General features: G+C 30.4%; 1 protein-coding gene across 1 annotated transcript; it reads left to right on the top strand.

Annotated features, from left to right (window-relative positions):
- Positions 1-426: 426 nt before the first annotated feature.
- Positions 427-888, top strand: LOC122521760. The gene has a single exon (XM_043642513.1). It carries the CDS (start codon positions 427-429, stop codon positions 886-888), a length of 462 nt encoding a protein of 153 aa, XP_043498448.1.
- Positions 889-21,572: the final 20,684 nt, after the last annotated feature.

Here is a 21,572-nt window from a genome sequence, read left to right as displayed (position 1 = left end):
AAACACTAGTCATTAGACAATTTTTTTGAACGTACAGCTCATGTTAGTGTATGACATTAGCAAATCTAAACAATAATTTTTTCCTGAAATTTAGTGTTTATACCTGTATCAATGAACAAAAAATTAAAAGTTAAAACAACTACTTTAAACTGCAGCAAAAATTTTTTTATGTTGCTGCAGTTCTATATAAAACTAGGCGTACTAAGATGCATAAGTACGAATAATTTATAATAAGCTTCTTGTATTTTGTTCTATTTTCTTGTGTTTTGTTAGAATATATGATCCATATTTTGTACTGTTCTGACATAGTGTTTTTTTGAGCGTACATTTCTTGAATCAAGTGTAAAGGTAGGTAAAATTATCTTTTCTTCTATAGAGAAAGTTAGAATTTTTTTTGAATTTTTGCCCATATATATAATAGATAAAATGGATCTGGAGGAAAGTTGTTCGTCTGAAGAATCTATTATTATACCCGGAAAAAATTTGCGAAGATTTAGAATAATTTCGAGCTCTTCAGATGAGGCAAGCAACGATAGCGAATCATTAGATGATGAACTGAATGACTATTCCTCGGAGGAAGAAGATTTTCAATCCAATTCAGAAAGTGACGATGGTGATAATGAATGGAAGAAAATAATAGGAAGACAGCTACGAATGAATGAGTATGCGAAAGAAGAAGAAATTTTAATCCACAACATGGACTTCGACGATCCTGTTTCGTTATATAAATTACTCGTCATGGATCACATACTTGAAATAATCGAAGAAGAAACAAATAAATACGCTATACAATGCATAAATAATTCTGCATATAACAACACAAGTAACCAACGGGCCTGGGAGCCGGTTACAAAAGATGAAATAAATGCTTTTTTGGCATCTTGCTAATTATTGGTATAGTACAGGTACCAGAAATTAGATTATACTGGTCACAAAATGACATATATGCAAACGCTCGTATTAAAAATGCGATGAAACGTGACCGATTTTATTTATTCTCAAATATTTACACTTCTCCGACAATACCACGGCTAGAGTAGAAGATCGATTACATAAAATAAGAAATGTATTTGAAGCAATTGTGCACTCATTTAAAAGCACTATTAAACCTGGAAAAAATATTGTTATTGACGAAAGTATGATTCCGTGGAGGGGACGTCTTATTTTTCGCCAATATATTCCAGGCAAGCGTCATAAGTATGGCATAAAGGCATACAAACTGTGCCTTCCTGAAGGTTATACCTATAATATTGAGATTTATGCAGGAAAAAAAGCAGAACCAATCGCTAAGACACATTCTCATGACGTAGTCATAAAATTGATAAGAGATTTATTATTTGAGGGCCGTATACTATATACAGATAGTTTTTATACTAGTATCTCTTTAGCCGAGGAATTATTGCAAAAAAAAACATTTATTTGTGGAACAATAAAAAAAAACAAAAAACATCCACCACCACAATCAAAGCAAAAGCAAGTTCGAGGTAGCATTATAAGTTTTGAAAATCGCAAAGGAGTAAAATTTATGAAATGGACCGACAAAAGGCCCGTATGTATGATAACAACTTCTCAGAACCATAAATGTGCAATTACTCAGGGGCCAAATAATAAATCCAAACAAGATACCGTTTTTTTTTATAATAATTCGAAAAAGGGTGTCGATTTATCTGATCAAATGTCATCTTACTACAGTTGTCTTCGAAGAACGGTAAAATGGTACAGAAAAGTTATGATAGAAATAATATGCGGAACATGCCTGGTAAATGCGTGGTATATCTACAAGAAATGAGGAACTAAAAAAATTCCAATTTTAAAATTTCGAGAACAAATTATCGATCATCTTTTGAACAAAGATCATCACAGAGAAATCAAAGAAGCTGAAATAGAAAAGAGAAATCCGTCAAGAAAACGTACACGTTTTCTACAATCATACAAAGGGGCTGCCAGGAACACAAGAAAACGATGTAAAGAATGTTACAAACAATTATCAAAAAAACAAAATAGATTATATGCCGCGAAAAAAAGTAAAAAAGTAACGACATATTGTACGCGTTGTAAAGGAAAGCCCACATTATGCTTAGAATGTTTTAAAAAGTAGCATAAATATAAATAAATAATTGTTATCAATTTAAAATACTAAATGTTAATGTTTATAATATTTAATTTTTATATGTAATGTTGAGAAAAAATAAAATCAACTTATTTTTTTAATGACTAATTTTCTGAAAACAAGTGATCCACAAGTGGATCACGCCGCCCAACGGGAATGGACAAGTGTGACCCGCCGGTGGGTCACGCCGGCGTGAAAGTGTTAAATTTAATGGTTACCTCGTAGTTAACATATACTGTTACATACATGTTAAATCTCTCTATTAAGTACAGTCAACAGTAATAAATTTTACGGATAGCAGAAGACAAGCAAACTTTGCTGTTACCAAATAAATAGAAAATAATAAAACTTTCCTTTCATTCTCTTACTTCATATTACAAAAAATAAACTGCAATGCGAAATGGAAGGTGTTTGGTGAAAACGAAAATCACAATTCCAAAAATTTCGTTACTATAAAGTTAAGACAATTAATACAATACCACTAAAGTAAAGAATTTTATACGTATAATAAAAACAAATTAATCTATAGCGATTTAGCCAACAAATGCAAATATCTCTCTACCGATTTAGATTTAAAAGAAAATTTTCTTTGATTGAACTAATTCATTGAATGTCAAAAACAATAATGTAGGTTTCTGAGATTTAGAAATATTAAGCTGCTTTCTCTTAAAATCAAAAGAAAACATTCTATTTTATTTAATATCCAATAAATTTTCTTCTTTTCTATTACTAATTACTTAAATCTTACTTGGGTCGTTGATCATCTTTTGTAAGAGTCAAAAATTCTTATGATAACAATTTGCATCATTAGTCTACTTTAGCTTTCTTGCCTCAACATCTGTGACTTTCAACTGTCGATTGACCCGTATAACTTATTAAATTCTCACAAATAGAAACATTAATATTTCTCATGCGAAATAATCCGCGTTTGATGATATTAGACAGTCACAGCTGGCGAATATGTCCGCATTTGGTGATAGCAGACAGTCGCAATTCGCGGATATATTCGCGCTTCGATGAAAAAGGGTTAATAGTACTTAACATTAAAGAAAGTATTCTACAGTTAGAATTACTGGGTGTAATTGTATAAACTCTATTCTTTCAAGATATTAATACTAAAGAAAGTACTCTTATGATCACTTTTTCAGACGATACGCTTATTCTAGCTATTTACATGAACTTTATATAAGCACATATTATACTCGTGCTTCGCCCTTAACATTAGTACTTGAAAATACTTTAACTATTAGTAGATTTTGAGCGTATCAGTTCTGGAAATATCCCTGAAATTAAACAATAACATCGTATTAGGACCCTATTTACTCATAAGAAACTTTTGAAAGACCATAGCGTTAACAATTTTATAGTTTGTTTGTCTTTCATAAGTATCATCTTTAACATTATCTCTTACTTTTTTTTTAGGAGATCCGAAGAAAAAAATCACAAAGGAAAACATGTTTCTGCGTGTCGCGTACTATGTGCAGAAAAAAATAAGATTTCTATTCCATTGTCTTTTAGCGTGGATTTAATAAAATAGCTTAAAGTCTGGATTGACTTGTGTGGTTTCCTCTAACTTATAAATAGGGTATCTGAACTACGTATTGACCTGGTTTTTTTAACGTACACTAGCAGAGGTTTTGCTGGACGATACTCTGGTTGTTCCTTGAAAAATGGTAGGCACAACGTTGGTGGATTACTCATTATTTTCAATTTCTTAGTCACCTGTGGTATCTTTGTTGTTATCTTGGATGAATTAATCTCTACATTCTGTATGTTTATTTTTGACAGTGTTGGTATTGTATAAGCTTATGGTAATGCTAATAAGATTGCAGATTTTTTTGTTAGCCTTTCCAATGATAGTCCTTCATTCGGGTACTACTCAACAATGCAGTCTAAAACAACTGACGTATTCCACGTTCCGTTGTATTTTTCTAAGAACGGTCACAGCTTGTAAGCGCCTCTAAAAAATCTCCTAATTCAAGCATCTTTGGAGAATTTGTCTGTTGTTATTAGGATGAACGCCGCTTTTTAACTGTTTAGCGACCCGTTTTGGCTACCATTATCAGAAAAGTTAGTGAGAAAATTTAATAAAACAGAGATTGTTTCCTCATACATATCAATCTTCCTCTCTTGACAATAGTTCAACCTTTTCTTCAGCCATACATCGTACTGCTTTATGGAGCTGTATGCTAAAGATGCTAATATGATATCAGTCGAGTTCAGTCGAACTTTTCTTCTTAGAAATCCCGTCCTCATAACACTAAGAACGCCTGAGTAATGTTAAAGTTTATGTTGCTGCTGCTAGAAAAAGACGTAACTATATCATGAGATTGGAGTATGACTAGTTCAGACACAAAAATTATTTGGAATATTAGATACCATGGTTGTGTGACTAACAATGGTACAACCATAACACCATTATCTTTATCTGCAATTATCTTTCTGATTACTTCAAGTATGATAGAACATAGAAGTAAGCTATAAAATACATCTCGGACCAATTTAAGGTAAATGCTTTTACAGCAAAAGTGTCTGGGTATATGAACGATGATATGAAATTAACAAACTTTTTATTAAATTCAGTCGCGAACAAGTCTATTTATGGTCTGCTAAATTCTTTGACTATTTTCTCGAAAGCACTACTTGATAAAGTCCCTTCAATATCTGTATGAGAATGCCTAGATACCGCGTCTGCGATCTTGTTATCTATCAAACTAATGTACGACGCGAAAATGAAAATCTTCCTTGATGCGCACTACTGCTATATGTTCCTTGATATCTGCATGAGATGTTGGTATAGGAAACCCTGTAAATGTAGGAAATTACTGTTGAGTTATCGATGCGAGGAAGTATTTGACAGTCATGGTGATTCTTTGCAAAAATCTTTAGAGCAAAAAAGGCGGCCAGCAACTTTAGCGAGTTTATATGCAATTTTCGCTCCTTGTTTAACCACTGACCACTAGCTGCCTCTTTTTCATAGGCTGCTCTCTAGCCTGCCGTTGAAGTGTCAGAGAATATTACTATGCAATAATTATCATCTCTAATTATAAGGCTTGGAATCTTCATGGACTCTAACCACCATTGAAGTTCTGGTAGAATCGACATCGGAATAGTCATATGTGTGTCAAAATCCCTAATATATTTAAGGTTTAAACATTTGCAACACTCTAACTGTTTTGTGTAAAGCTAGCCATACTCTACGGCTAGGCAAGTCGATATTTGTAGTACTATTAAACATGCGAGTTATCTAAGACTACACCTTTTATTGTTCAGAAATTTTCCTACTTCTCTCATAACTATGAAATTTTTCTCTTCGGGTACACAAATGCGGAAACTCTTTGTGTCCATTATAAATTTTGAGTATTTAAAGAATGCCTATGGCGATGTGATGCTCTTATTCATACTTATAATAAGCCCTAAGGTTTTCAATATCTTCTTTGTCGCAACGACGTTCTTCATACACTTGTCTCGAGAAAGATCGACTAAAAAGAAATAATCGAGATATACCGAAGATATGTAGCTCACTGAACGTAGTAATTTTACTACTGGTTTCAATAATTTTGTGAATATGTAAAGCGTTACGTTAAAACCAAAGGGTAAAACCTTAAATTCATACAGCCTATTTCTCCAAATAAAACGAAAATTTTTCCGGCTTTCTAAACGGATCTTAACTAATAAGTACGTTTTATTAAAATCTAATGTGGCCAGATAGCAATCTACTGTGATGATTTTTATTACTGTGCGAATATCTTCGATTTTAAAGTTGTTGGCATCAATGAATTTATTTTAGGTTTCAAGGTTTAAGGTAAAACGCATCCTATCATTAGGGTTTAGGACTACAAATAAGCTTTATATAAACTACCTATCACACGTTTCAGCTATCGATATTGCTCCTACTCCTAACAGATATTGATTGGATTCATCAATGCTCGCCTTTTCTTAATTTGAAAAATTTCGAAGTTGTGGTGCACAACTTTGGACTACCGACCTGAAAAATATTTTTTTGTAACCCTTGATCCAACACTGTATAATGGTATCATTTGTAATTAAGGACAATTATTTGTAAAACTTGGATAGTAAACCAGCATATTTCACAGATTTTAACGATGCTAGAAGCTTTTCGGACGATTCTAACACGGTTTTGATGAGCAGCTGTGCTGATTGCGCTGAGATGCAAGCTCTCGGCTCCTCTGTGGTCCCTGTTTCCTGCGTGCTGAAACCGGAACCCTATAGTTTAAATTTTTTTATTTTGAGGGTTTAATAGGCATTTTTACAACCTTTGAACTTAAGCTGGAGTAACCCTTATTCAGTGTTCGACTTTGAAACTGCCTTGGCTGCTCTCCAAGTTTCAGGTAAGCCTATTCCAAAAAAAATTTATCGATTTTTCTCTCCCCTACCTTGTTCCTGATCTCTCTTTGCAACGAGTATAAGGCGAAATTATGACGGGTTAAGAAATCCGCGTGCTGGACGTCGCATAAGACGCGTTATGTATCTTTGAGTAGTTTTAATAAATGACTGTCCCTGTTTTCTACTCTTAGTCTGTTGGAGATTGCTCTACCTATGCAAACAATTGTAGTAATTAAATGCTTTTGTTTTGCCTTTTTGTGTTTATCTCTCTTTATGGCTGCCTCCGAAATTGCTGCTTTAATTTCGGCGTTCAGCTGTGAAGCTCCAATGAGAGCACAATACTCTAGTATTAAATACTTATCCGCTAACTCTTTACGATTTTTCCTTGACAGTCCCAAAATCATTATGTGTTCAAATCTGCTTGCTTCCTCCTTATGAATACTTGGACTGAATTTCTTCATACTCGAGAGATATACGTCTATGATTTCTAATATGTCGCATTTAGGTTCAATAACCTTATCCTGTATGGGGCGTTTTGCGGCTGTGAAAACTGCAAGTCACCCTCATATAGTACGCTTGTGCTACTGCTAGGTGTCGCTAGTGGTAGATCGGATGACGTTACCCCTGGATGACTCTCTTTAACCTTACTCTTGCGTCCTGAAAGAAAAGTAAAACAAAAAAGGCATCTAGATGGTACTAGTACACGTCCCTTGAACACATCGCTTGTCTGGATGGTACGAGACGCTCTCACAAACTGCTTTGCATCTTTAACGAGAAATATATATGAGCTCCTGGTCTCATTTCTCAAATTATTAAACCAAGACAGTCCTACAAGCTTCCCTGCCTACCAATTTATTTTCTCCTTTATAAGGGATTTTATAATCCTTTGTCTACACTTAACCCTTTCGATACGACGTTCTTGGGACAAATTATGTTTCGTTCCCTTTGTATCAGATAGCCCAATTATCGATAACGTTTAGATACGCTTATCATATACTTATTTTACGAGGGCGAATAGGTACGCCTGTCAAAGCAAAAGGGTTGCTAAACGTTCGATACAGTCCTAGAAATTACTCTGTGTATAATTTATGAACAAATTTAGTAAAATAGTTACTTTCGCTTATCTTCTTTATCCTTGAATGCCTTGTCTCCTTGGACCTCGCACCCTGCGTCCGTCGCTATATTCTTCCTTCTTCAGTATTTTTTCTTACCTGTGAATCTTTTTGAATAAACAGGTATTTTTCCAGGTGTTTCTATGTCCAAGAGTCGTGTGGTCTCGATCGATGTATTATTGACATTTCTAAAGTCATAAGGCACTAACGGAATTAAGTGATTAAGCACTAAAACGTGAATAAGTAAATCGGCTTAAGAAGAAAAGAGCACAGTACGGACTCAGTAACCGCAATTTTTTTAAAATTCTTTACTCTCAGATTTAATGTATAAGTGGCCACAATAGTGTGTAACTACAAGTAATTAGCATTTTTTAAGTACTAATCTGAAGATGAAATACAAGTATAATTATTAATTAAACGAACTTACCCAAGTAAAGTTCTATTATAATTATACGTAGTGCTTCGTCCACTTGTGTAACCGCCTAAAAAAAGGTGATATTTGAGAATTTTTTTAAAGAGAACTACTGCATGAAAAGTTTTAATGTTTTATGGTTATATTTGTAGATATATAATAAATATACGTTAAAATTTTTGATCAAAAAATTAAAAATTAAGCAAGTCATTCATTACTTTCCAAGGTTCAAAAAATATATTTTAGTATCTACCTGCTACCAAGATATCTAAATTATTGTTTCTTAATAAAATTTATAGTACTCACCTACTAATTTTTTTTATTTTTTATATTTCATACATAAACTATTTTCTTGAATAGTTTTACCTAAGTATGCGGCTCTACATTTCTTATTTCAATCAAAGACCGTGACTCACCCAAGAAAAAGGCTCAATTACAGTATCAGATCTACGCATATAATTTCAATTTTCCAAAGGGGGGGCTTAGTTACTGATATAACGATTCCTTTTAACTAATGTAGCTTTCGTAGGAATTCCATAATAATTATTATGCGAATAGAATCCTACTACAGTTAAAAGGAATAAGCAAGACATGAATCTTTTAAAAGACAAATATAATAATCTTTCTTCTGAAAGTAACAAATATTATAAATCTCTTGTAAATTCTCTAGAAAAATATTTATTCAAAGCATTAGAACACCTAACCCTCTCTACATAGATGATCAATCATTTTACTGGAAGAGAGAGCGCAATATGTTCTACATCGATAAGAAGAAGCTGACGATACTGAAATCATGAAAGATTCGGGAAGACACCGTCTTCTTTCTATTCACACTGGGAAAAAACAATGTGCAATAATATTCTATAAAAAGAATTGAAAAATTAATGTATCTTCGTTATTTATAGATAATTTTCTACCGTAATTATTAATAAACTATAATCTCTTGCAACTTTTTGACCAGTATCAGTATACATTTAAATTTTAGTTCCAGTTCTCGAGATTTCTAAAAATAATGCAGAGAAGTTTAATGCCTTTTACTATCGTTATAAAAATATATTTTGAAGGAAGTATTTATCACAAACATACGTGGAACTTTTTAACGCGTATAAGCTTTGAAAAAAAAATTTTTTGTTACGCAAAAGAAATATAACTTCTTACATTTGTACGTTAATAAACAAACTAGTTTTTTGTTAAATTCAAGACTAGTAATTTCCCTTAAATAAAGGAAAAAAAGAATTGTGTCTGACAAACACAACTATACCAAATTCATTTAGCTATAAGTTAAGCTTACTTACAAAAGGTAAGCTCTATCAGTTACCTGAAAAAACACTTTAATCGGCAAAATATATATGATTAAATACTTGGATATTCAGATAGACGCAAGGTTACCATGGAAAAAAATATAAGAACAAAAATAGAAAAATTTTTCGCTTTATTGCAAAATAGGCTCTAAAAGAGAATATTTTATTAGTTTACCTGAAAGACAACAGAGCTCGTTTTGAGGTCGAAATGAAGGTCTTTTTTAAAATCTACAACTATATGAATAGCAGTAAGAGCCTCTGACTATGAAAAGCCAAATGAAACTTAGTTATAAAACAAGGATAAAAAATGAAAACTCTTAGAACACTACCTCACTATCAAGAAGGATAGAATAATCGATAAGGTTACAAAGCCCGAATCCTTTCCAAGATAATTTAATAAATCTTTATCGCCAATACATCTGTGCAAATAATACATGTCATAAGCAATGGTCTTGGGCCTCGGTAATTTCGCTCACTTTTCCGATCAATAGTCGGCATAATAGATAAAAATGCAGAAAATCTTCTAATCCTAACATAACTCTGATGTATTTAAACTAAAACAATACTAAAAGAAAATAAGAAAATTCCTAGATTTAAAATGTAATTGCGTTTACGATTTAATGAAAATCGGTATTAAAATCGTAAAACAGAAATGATAATATGATGACGTTTATATAAGATTCGTATATATTAGTTGTATTTATGTAAGTAAAAATATTCTAGAAACGATAATGCATATGAAAGCTTAGACTAGCTTGCTTCAAAGAGTGGGGCCAAAACCATCCAGAAAACATCCATTCATACAGAATATTTTGAAATATATAAACATGGAGTTTGCCATCCTCGCTTATTTTCAGTGTTCTACTTTTCAGACCTCTTTTTCGGTGCTCTTTCTCGGTGTTATATTTTCGGTGCTCTCTCTTTTAGTTTACCTTTGGATCAATTCTTTAAGCTCCCTAATTAATTCATTACTTTTGTCTTTCTTAATTAGATGTCCTTTTAGTTATTCTCTCTTCAGTATTTGACTATGTTGTAACTTTAAATTCTAAAGTATATACACATACATTGTCTGAGATTGAACTATAAGGGCAGCCTCAGCGTACCTGGGACAGATGTGTAAACGAATCAAGTTGCTGAAAACACTTAGCTCTACTATTTAAAAATTTTCGTTTGTAAAGACATAATAATATACTTGCTTATAAGTACAAATTCGAAACTAAACATAAATAATAAGTTATTATTTTACTAGGCAGTAATTAAATTCATTTAGACTTAATGCATAAGTAATGAAATCGACAGAAAATAGCCGTTTACAGATCGTGAAATAAGGAATGTTATTTTGCAGCAAGACAATACTTGGCAGCATTTTGGAAAAGAAAGAGATTATTTCACTTTATCCTTTGCATGGATAATCCTTCAATATGCTACGTACTGCTTTAAGTTGCCTAGATTGGATTATTATTTTTTGAGTTTGTTTTTATATAAGTTTACAATTTAGAATTTTTAAACATTTAAATACTTGCAGTAAGGTATTGGTGAGCTCATTACATCGAAATCGTTTTTTTTTAGTCAAAGAATTCGACAATTACCCGAAAGATCTACTACCCTCATTAAATATAACAGGGACTATTTCAAAGAACAGTGAATAGTTGATTATTTTATAAATTAATGCTAAATTTATTTTATAAGTCATTGTGGTTATATCTAAACAAATAATTTTTACTAAAATTAACTATATATGCTTTTCTTAATATAATTGAATTTTAATTAAAAGGTAATATATAAAATGTAGAATTATATCACACACATTGAAATAAGAATAATAATAACTTTAAGTAGATTCAAATAAACAATATTATCTCTGACCATGTATGGTATTTTTTTTTGTAATAAGTTTATAGTGCGGGAAAAAAAATGTGCTCGTATTCGAATATTAAATCACTTACTGTACATTAAAATCTAGTAATATATTTTAGATAAACTTTTATATTATTTTCACCTTATTAGACGAACGTGTCTCACAATCAATTTCTTCATTCGACGATTACGATTGACTGGATTGTCCAAAACATGTTTTACTTTGCAAGAAAGGGCAGAGAATAGGCCGCTGACGTGAAGTATCAAACTAATTAAAAAGCAATCCGTTCCGACATAGCCGAAAACAATAATTGGCACTAATAAAAATTGATATAGACAAAGGCAGACGTAAATTACCAGATTTGTTGGTTCAATCAGTGGTCGATTTTTGTAAGGTAATTTGTATCCGTAAGACGAATTCGCTATTACTGTAAATAATAAGTGATAAATAAGAAATTTTTTCTAAAGTTGATATATTGTTTACTTTTTACATTAACAATAACGAAATTTAGTCAGTATTGTGAAAGGAAATTTAAAGATGTTTATTGTAAGATGTTGAGAGATATGAGAGGCAACAATGATAAACAGAAAGATAAACAAAAAAAAAGAAAATTGAATAAAGGATTCTACAGACATAAAAACGAGAGCAAAAAGCGAAGAACGCATTGAAGAAGTGGGATAATTGAAAAAGATGAACAAAGAAAAAAAAACAGGAATTTATTAAATTAAGTGTACTTAAAAAATAAATTGTCTCTGGCCAAAAATCTTAAATTAAAAATATCCCTTTTTATTCCTCATCTCTCTAATTTTGGCGTTTTTTCGATTTTTCATTAAATTTTTTTTCTTTTCTGATTTTTTTCTATCTCTTCCCATTCCATTTACAAAACTTCCATGCACTATTTTTCTTTTCTGTTTTCTTTTAATATGAAAGAAAAAGCTTTTAGTTGAAAAAAATTATTTACAACTAGAAATCCTAAAATAAAGTTTCCCAGAGTATCTCTAGAAATTGTAAAAGAAACAAATTCAGGAAGATAATTTTATTTAGGGTAAATAAGCAAGTTAAGATGGTTCGATTTTTATAGATTGCAAAAAGAAGAATATTTAAATCTTTCAATACAAAAGAAAAATAATGTGTATACTTATGTACGCACGTAAGGAGTTATACTTCTTTGGCGTACCGAAACAGATATAACCTCACCTATAATATTAGCTAATGAAAGCCAATTATTTTTCTATTATTATTGTATTTTTATTCATTTATTTATTTAATTTTATAAATATATATATATATATATATATATATAGCGTGACCAGATAAAAGAAGGGAAGATGGGAAGTATGAGAAGATAAGCTACTAATTATTATTGTTTATTTATTTACCAAAAAATAGAAAGGAAACATATTTTCAATCGATCGATATATTATATCGATATATATAAGGAAGAATAAAAAAAAAAATATCAAAATATAGATATCAGTCCACAATAAATATAAGGGAGATATGAGCCGTTCAGTGCACACATCGATTAACACCATAAAACAAAAAGTCGAGAAAGGCGATGAAATAATGAACATTGTCTTTTAAAATTCTTGTTATAATATATAGATTCACATATATAATATAGAATTCATAAATACAGACATAGCTAACGGTGTATAAAATTAACAAGAAAGAATAGCCAAAAAATAATCAAAATGGTTTATGAAATAAATTACTTATTCTTCAATGGCCAAAAAAATTTTGCCTTTTAATGGTGTTAATCTTTATTATTCAGGAAAGTTATTATAAATATAAAAAGTTATGACTAAACCAAGTGCTTTGACACATAAATTTAAGATTTTTCAAAAAGAGGAGTTAATCGATGTGTGCACTGAACGGCTCATATATCGATTTACTTTATGTGTCAACGGCCATGGCGTGGTGATACAACTACTTCCCGTTCGATCATTTTAGTCAATCAAGGCTGAGTACGATTAGTACTTGGATAGGTGTCCCGCTTTAAGAAAAAAAAAAGAGGAGGAAAAAGAAAAGACGACTTCATGTCGTAAATTTGAAATCGCTTTATCGCGCATCGAAAATACCGAAAAACTTCGTGGTGTCGGTTTTTACCATTTAGCTCGTAAAAATTTCACTCTCAGCACACTTTCCCAAATACGTCAAAAGAAGTATTACTCCAAAAAATAATTTTTGATATTATCTGAAAAACATGGATATATTTTGTTAAAAAACAAATAATAAGCTCTCAATTACTGTCAAATAATGAAGAATATATATATATATATATATATAATATATATATATATGATGATATATATATATATATATATATATATATATATATAATCATATATACAACAGAAATCAAAACTTTAAAACCTTTTCACTCAAAAATTGCTGCGCATTTTGAAAAAACTCTATACCACGATGACACTCTAAATATATACCACTAATATACTAAAGCTTGTTAAGATCTGTTGTGATCCCAGTGTCAGGTCCCCTCGTAAGTGAATATTTATTCTACCTTTAAACAAGTCATTTACATTTAATTGTTTGCAAAAATACGTGGATATAAATTTCTCACAGATACGTATTATTTTAGTTTTGTAGTGTTTTAGCATTCAATAGCGACGTAATGTGTATCTCTAATGCCGCTGATATTTATATCTTTTATGAAGGTATACCTCTTTTGGCGCGTCAGGGAAAAAATAAGAAGAGTAGATTTTTTCGATGCTTACGTACCCCGACGAAAAAAAACTTCCGCTATTAACACCACGAAGTCTGTCAGTATTTACGATTCGCGGGCACAGCGATTTCAAATGTAAAGTATGAAGTAATTCGATAAGTTTTTTTTACATTTCGTATGGTCAGAAATCTAGATTAAGACAATTCTATTTACACAACACGTGTCTTATGATGGCAAAAATAAAAATTATTTACGTTTTTTGATGCTATTTATTATAAATACTACAAACAGTAGTGATTAATCTTAAAAAACTGTGAAAATCATCTACATTATTTTCAAAAACATATATTATTTAATAACATTAGTAGTAAAAGTATTTTTTGAGGTTAATTGTTACACGTTATATGATTTGATAGATTTTTTAGGTTAAATAATGTACGTACTATTATTTTTTACCTGTAATTTGTTTTATTTCCTCTCTATATTGATCATGAATTTATGTGGAAAATAAAGAAACTAGATAACACACAAAGTGATTTCTTATACCTTAACCATACGATGACAATTTTCAGATTTGAATCTAAGCATCATTCAATCGTTAGTAAATATGGACGTTTTTATCAACCTCTCCCGAGAATATAAGTATTTAAATAAAAAATAAATCGAGATACAGTATAACTTTCGTTATGTTTACATTGCAGATACAAGGGTGAGCGACCAGTGTCCTAGCGAGGTAACACTTATCACAGCGGGTAACCGCGTGTATAAGAATATTGCAAAAAAACTTTGACCATGAAAACTAACAAGATCCAATCTATTAAAATAGTTAATAACAGCAGCCGTTATATTATTCGAACAAGAGCTGTTACCAAAATAGCTCAACATGAAAAACGATGAAAACAAAACAATCTTCTAACCATGCTCGTACAAAAAAAAATAATCACAATAGACAATAGAAAATCATGTATGAAAAGTGAGATGGATACAGACTCGGAAGATTAGGAAAATTGGATTCCAGCTAAATCACCCATGTTACAAAACTCAAAAAAACGCAAGATTAGTGAACAAAAAAACAACAATAATAACTCTTCCGCACCATTAAAAACAAATTTGCTATAAGACATACCCATAAGCAACTTCAATGATCTACTCGACGATTAAGTAGGAAGACAAAACTTGACAGGAAAAGTAGTAGAAGAAAAAACAGCAGTAAAACCACCACTAATATACTCCGACGCAGAAATCATCGACCCTCTGCTCGAGTTACTGGATGAAACAGCTGGTCAATATAACTATGTAATAAAACATCTTAAGGACAACCAAGTGAAAGTACAAACTACAACACCAGATACATTCAGAAAGACAACAAAATGCACAAAAAACTAAAAACGCAGGATACCACACGTATCAAGAAAAAAACCAGAAGAGCTATAAAATCGTAATGCAGGGAATTTCTCCCAAGTCCAATATAGTTAAAATAACAAATGAATTAGAAAAACCTAGGCACAAGGTAAGATCAATAAATAATATTAAAAAATTCGATACCAAACAGTTGCTACCTTTATTTTTAACAAACTGGTTCCTCAGAGTAATAACAAAAACATATACGAGACTAATGCCCTGCTAAATACAATAATTAAAGTCAAACCACCAAGAACTAAAAGAGAAATACCTCAATGCAAAAGATGCTAAGCCTATGGACACACAAAAAATAAATGCAACAGAAATCCTGAAGGTTTAAAATATGCAAAAAAACACTTAACAGCACTCTGTCCTCAAGTGGGCAAAATCCAAAAAGAAATATGTGTAAGCTGCAACGGTAACAACCCAGCAAATTACAAAGGATAACAGATGAGAAAATTAGTACAACAAAAACTGTATTCAACGCTGATAAAAAGAGTATTGGAATATTCTATTCTAGAGGATCCTTTGAAAGAAATTTACTACTATAAAAAAAACGTAAATGCAAACAGGGATAATACACCAATAGTTGAACTCAGCGAATCAAGAAAAAGCTACGCCAAATTAACCAAACGAGCACATACAAATGCAAAAGACTTAAATACTGATAAGTATTCGGACATTAAAGAATTACTAAAACAATCAATTAAAAATACGGAAATCATTACCATAATGATAATTGAGCAAAATTCTCTCTTAAAAAATCAAACGCAACAAAAGACCACAATGCTACAACTATTAAATAAAACGCTACTTAATAAAAATTAGGGATACACAGATAAAAATAACGGTTTGTAACAGAAACGGATTACAACAACGAATTCAAGAAACCAAAGTATTCATATTCATGCCTGACATAGAAATTCTATTCGTATCTGAAACTCATCTCACAGATAGAAACTATATAAATATTCCATACTACAACATGTATGACACAAAATATCCTTAAGGTAGAGCACATGGTGAAACAGCCATATTTATTAGGAACGAGATAAAACATCATTTACACAGAAAAAAAGACCACGATTACCTTTAAGCCACCAATATTACCTTAAAGACTCAGGAAAATTAACTTAAACTCTCGGCTATTTATGAACCTTCAAAATTTAAAATTTCAATTGACCATTTGAACAACTTTTTCATGGAACTAGGTAATAAGTTCATAGCAGCTGGCGACTTTAACGCCAAGTATCCAAATTAGGGATCAAAAACAACTTCACCACAAGGTAAAATTTAGACTCATACATAACAAACGCAAACCTGGACATCCTTACGTCAGGAAAACAAGCATAGTGGTCTTAAGTCTACAAGAAACCTCCCGAATTACTAGACTTTGACATCCTAAAAGGCCTAAGCCTAATTTACCTCAAATCCGAATCATCACCTAACTTCAGATCAGACCCTTAACCTATAATATTACCATACCAAAACTTACCTATCTTATATAAAAAATCACCAACGGTGTTCAATGAAACCACAAATTGTATGATATTTAAAGAATCTTTACAATCAAAATTAAACTTAAACATTCCTCTCAAGACATCCTTACAAGTAGAAAATGCAGTTAAAAATTTAACAGAATCTATAGAAGAAGCAGCGTGGGTATCTAAATCCCTAAATATTTTATCAGAAAAATTTCGTCTTATCCTAGCATTATTTTGAATAAAATAAAAGTAAAAAGGCAAGTTAAAGCCAGGTAGCAGAACATTATAACGAGAAGTAAATAAAGACTACTAAACATAGAAACCAAAGATGTTAAGCATAGCATACAGGATCACAACAATGCAGTATTCGAAAATTCCCTGATATTACTTTCACTTTACGGAAATACAAATTACTCTCTCTGGAAAACAGCAAAAAATTTCATAAAACCAGTAAAATCAATACCTGACATACGAAGTTTCGACGGCTCATGAGCGAAAAGCACAGAAAAACAAGCAATAATTTTCGCAACAAACCAAGGAAACATATTCACAGCAAACAACTTAAATACCCAAACATAGACAGACGTTAACGACTTCGGAAGCAAAAGAAAATTTCATTAATACATAAATAGAACAGTATAATAAAATAATAATATAAAAATCAAATTTAAAAAAACACCAATTTACGATCTAATAAATATCGAAATACTAAAAGTACTGCCACTTAAAGCAATTAGGACGCTCACAATATTATTTAACGGAATATTACGTGTCCATCACTTCCCAAGTACTTTTAAACGTTCAGCGTTTGCTTGAGATAGACACTTTCTTTCAGATACATTTTAATAACGATAATTATAGGCATTACACTTCTCTGAATAAGTTTTAACAATCACGAAAATTTAAACAAGAATTTAATTGTATACTGGTACTGGTCAACAAGCGGCAAGAAATCATATTTTAAAAAGAATTATTTTAGAAAATAGTTTATAAATAACTAAGATGCATTCATTTTTCAATTCTGTTGATAATATAATAATTCACATGTTTTCTTCCTAATCTGAATAAAAAGAAGACAATGTCTTCCAGAATCATTCATGATTTTAGTTTCGTCAAATTCTTTTTATTGTTGTGAAAAATAATGCGCTCTTTCTTCTAGTGAAATAATTGATCATCTTGGAGAAGAGAATAAGATTTCTATAGCTTTGAATAAATATTTTTCAATAGAATTTTCAAGAGAATTAAAATATATGTTTCTTTCAGAAGTAAGAATATTATTTTTACAGATTCATGTTTATCTTACTCCTTGTAACTGCAGTTTAATTCTATTCTCATAATAATTCCTATTAAATCTCTAAGAAGGAGACATTAGTTAAAAGAAATCTTTATATCGTTAACTTATTAGAAAGTAAAATTATATGCATAGATCATATACTGGAGTAGAGTCTTTTTAATAAGTTTGTTACGGTCTTTAATTTGAATAAAAAATGTGGAGCTGCATATTAAGCTAAACTTAATTAAAAAAGTAGCCTATGTATAAAATATACAAAATATAAAAAGAGAATAAGAGCACGATAAATTTAATTTAAAAAAAATATAATACATATATTTGACTCGGTAAAGTATTTTAACTGAACAGAGTATTGCTATTCTACTTCATATTGTTTTTTTTAATATCAGGATAAAGAGAACGATTGTATTTCATCAGTATGCTTAGATTTTAATCAGAAAATTTTCTTTGTTTGGTTAAGGCATAAAAAACCATGTTGTGTGTTATCTAGTTTTTTCATTTTCAACATACATTGATGATAACTATAGAGAAGAAATGAAACAAATTAAAAGTACCAAATAATAATATATACTTTTATTTACCTCAAAAAAGACTTTTTTAAGTAAAATGTTACAATAATCAATGTTTTTAAGAATATTTTTGAAGATATCTAAAGTTTTCTAGTTTCTAATCAAAACTGTATGTAAGTATTATAATAAGCTAGTGAAAAAATAGAACAAGTTTCTTTGTTATTAGATCTAGCAGGGCGTACTTAAAAACGGTTTGAAGAGTGCGTAGGCGCGAAAACAATATTTCGATATTCTCAATATTTTCACAAAGAAAGAGTATTCCTACTTCGATATTATCAAAATGATTGATGCGCGTATTTCGAATATAGGCAAATAATCTAATATCTGAATGAATCGTACATTGATCGTTAACACGTTGTGTGCTACACGAAAGCTTAAAGAAATCTTTGTCAGGCCACGCTCGTAATTTAATAGTAAAAAAAATATCAGAATATAGATATCAGTCCACACTAAATGCAAAGGAGATATATCGAATTACTTCATGTCGTCAATTTTAAATTGCTTTGCCCGCGCATCGTAAATACCAGAATATGTTGATTACGTTCGTAAACTTTTTTTGGTTTAGGTGCGCAAGTATCGCCATAATTTACTCTTATCATTTTTTCCCAAACTCACCAAAAGTAGTGAAACTTAAAAAAATTCTATTTTTTAATTATATATTGAAAGTTATTTTTGAGGTTATGGAGGGTATATATTTTTTTGGTACTTTAAAGTAGTATAATTTCTTACTGGCGAGCATAAGTATACACTATGTGAAGTTGAAACTTCTCTAGGTTCGTGTTGATTTGAAACAGATATGAGGCACAGTTGATGAAACGCTTTCAATGAAATGGAAATATTGTACCAACAATAAAAAGAGACAAACATATACATCTTTAGTATTTAGCCGGCGAGAGAATTATATACAATACATTATACTGTGTTTCGTATTATAACGGTCTCCTCTTTATGCGGTTTTTCGTAGCCTTCTTACTCTTTTCTATTAAGCACTATAAATATGTGTGTTTTCGTGTGCTATCATATTGTCGAGCTGAAAAAAGAGAAAAGGCGTGGTATATAGAGTAAAAAATATATATATATATATATATATATATATATATATATTTTTTTTTTATATATATATATATATATACATATTGCACTGCCTTTCGTCCAAGCGTCCTATGCCAGACAAAAAGAAGCAAACAAGAGACTATAATCAGAAAGTTCGCAAATTTGATGTAAGGGTAGTTTGATGATTCCTAATCGAATTGTGTCAATTAATTTACTATTGAATAACGAGTTTTTAAGAAAAATGTTAAGAAATGTTAAAAAATCGAACGTTAATAACCTGCGCGGGAAGCGAAGACGATACTAATTACACTAGCACGCCCCTTTACAAGTATTAAATTTTTTTTCGAACAATTTTTATGACTTTAAAGCTGAAACAAGTGAATTACTATCTTCTTATAACATAATAAAAATGAATTAAAATTACGTATTGATAAAAAATAAATTCTACGTTTATAGAATATTCTTTCATCTATATTTTAAATTAATTTTATGTGTAGATACATAATTCTTATTTTTCAAATATGTATTCAATTTGATACACAAATAAATTTTTACGAACCAAAATAATTATATCAATTAATTATACTAATTATTTTTATGAGATGAGACACCAAATAATTCATTATTTTTATTTTCGACTAAATAATAATAGATTCTGTTAAAATAAATTATTGTTTTTCTTTTATTCTAGGTTCACTATTTTTGACAATAAATAAAGAAACGGCGTGCCATAAGCATCAGGATTCGATTTAAAAACGCCTCACTTATACGCCGATATATATATAGATATGCCGAACGCTCGACACTCGAAGGAAAAGACAAACAATACTCGCTATTGCATGAAAAAATAGAAAGAGAGAAATATCGTTTTCTTCTCTCATTCGAACTTGCATTTACGACTGAAAAGCCCGAAAATATCTAAAGATCATTCGTATGTATATTAGTACATACGGATGCTCGCACGCAGGCTAGTTTGCTCACGTGTAAAGAGTGATGGAGAGGCGAGTTTATTCTTCACTCTTATATTTATGCTTTACCATCTTTTTTCTAATATTTCACATTTAATTTTGCGAATACAAAGATGAATTTTAATGCATATTTTATGTATTATTTAATTATCTATTATTTTTGTTTGAATTTTTTTTTTTGATCAAATTCCTAGATTCTGAGATAATCCGGTTTTCTATGTTTTTGAAGTTATACATCTTTTAGCGCGTTTGGGAAAATGTGATGAAAGTGAATTTTTTCCGAGCGACATAGTGAAAATCGACACCAAGAAGTTTGTCGGTATTTACAATGTACGGCAAAGCGATCTCAAATTTACGCCATTAAGTTGTAGACTCCTCTTTTTCTTCCTCTTCTTTTTCTTCTCAAGCGTGTCATCCATCCAAATACTAATCGTACTCAGAGCTGCTTGACTTAAATGATCGAGCGGGAACTAGTGCTGTCACCACGTCGTCACAGTTGACGCATAAAGTAATTCGATATATCTCTTTTATATTTAGTGTGGACTGAAATCTATATTTTTATATTATTCTTTCTTTCTTATATATAATATGTGGATAGATGGAAAATATTTTTCCTTTCTTTTATTTTGTTAATTAACTAAATAATAATAATTAATAGCTTATCTTCTCATACATTTAATCTTCCCTTTTTTAACCTCGTCACGCTCTATATATATATACATTTATAAAAATAAATAAATAAATAAATAAATAAAAATATCATATAGAAAGAAAAAAATCAGCTTACATTAGCGAATATTATCGATCATCAAGCAGTTAGGGGTGACAGATGTCTTTATCAACTGTAGTCTATGTAATAAGGAAATTATTAATAATAATAATAATAATAATAATAAATAATATAATAATAATAATAATATTAATAATAATAATAATAATATTAACAATAAATAAATATTAACAAAGAAAATAAAAAAATAACA

Source organism: Polistes fuscatus, unplaced genomic scaffold (assembly GCF_010416935.1).
Source record: "Polistes fuscatus isolate 324 unplaced genomic scaffold, CU_Pfus_HIC Scaffold47, whole genome shotgun sequence".
Classification (NCBI taxonomy): Eukaryota; Metazoa; Arthropoda; class Insecta; order Hymenoptera; family Vespidae; genus Polistes; species Polistes fuscatus.
Note: the sequence above shows the minus strand (reverse complement) of the source record. Positions and strands in the feature narration are given on the sequence as shown.

Coding starts and splice junctions, on each gene's coding strand:
- LOC122521760 (XM_043642513.1), top strand. CDS start 427: ATGGATCTGGAGGAAAGTTGTTCGTCTGAAGAATCTATTATTATACCC.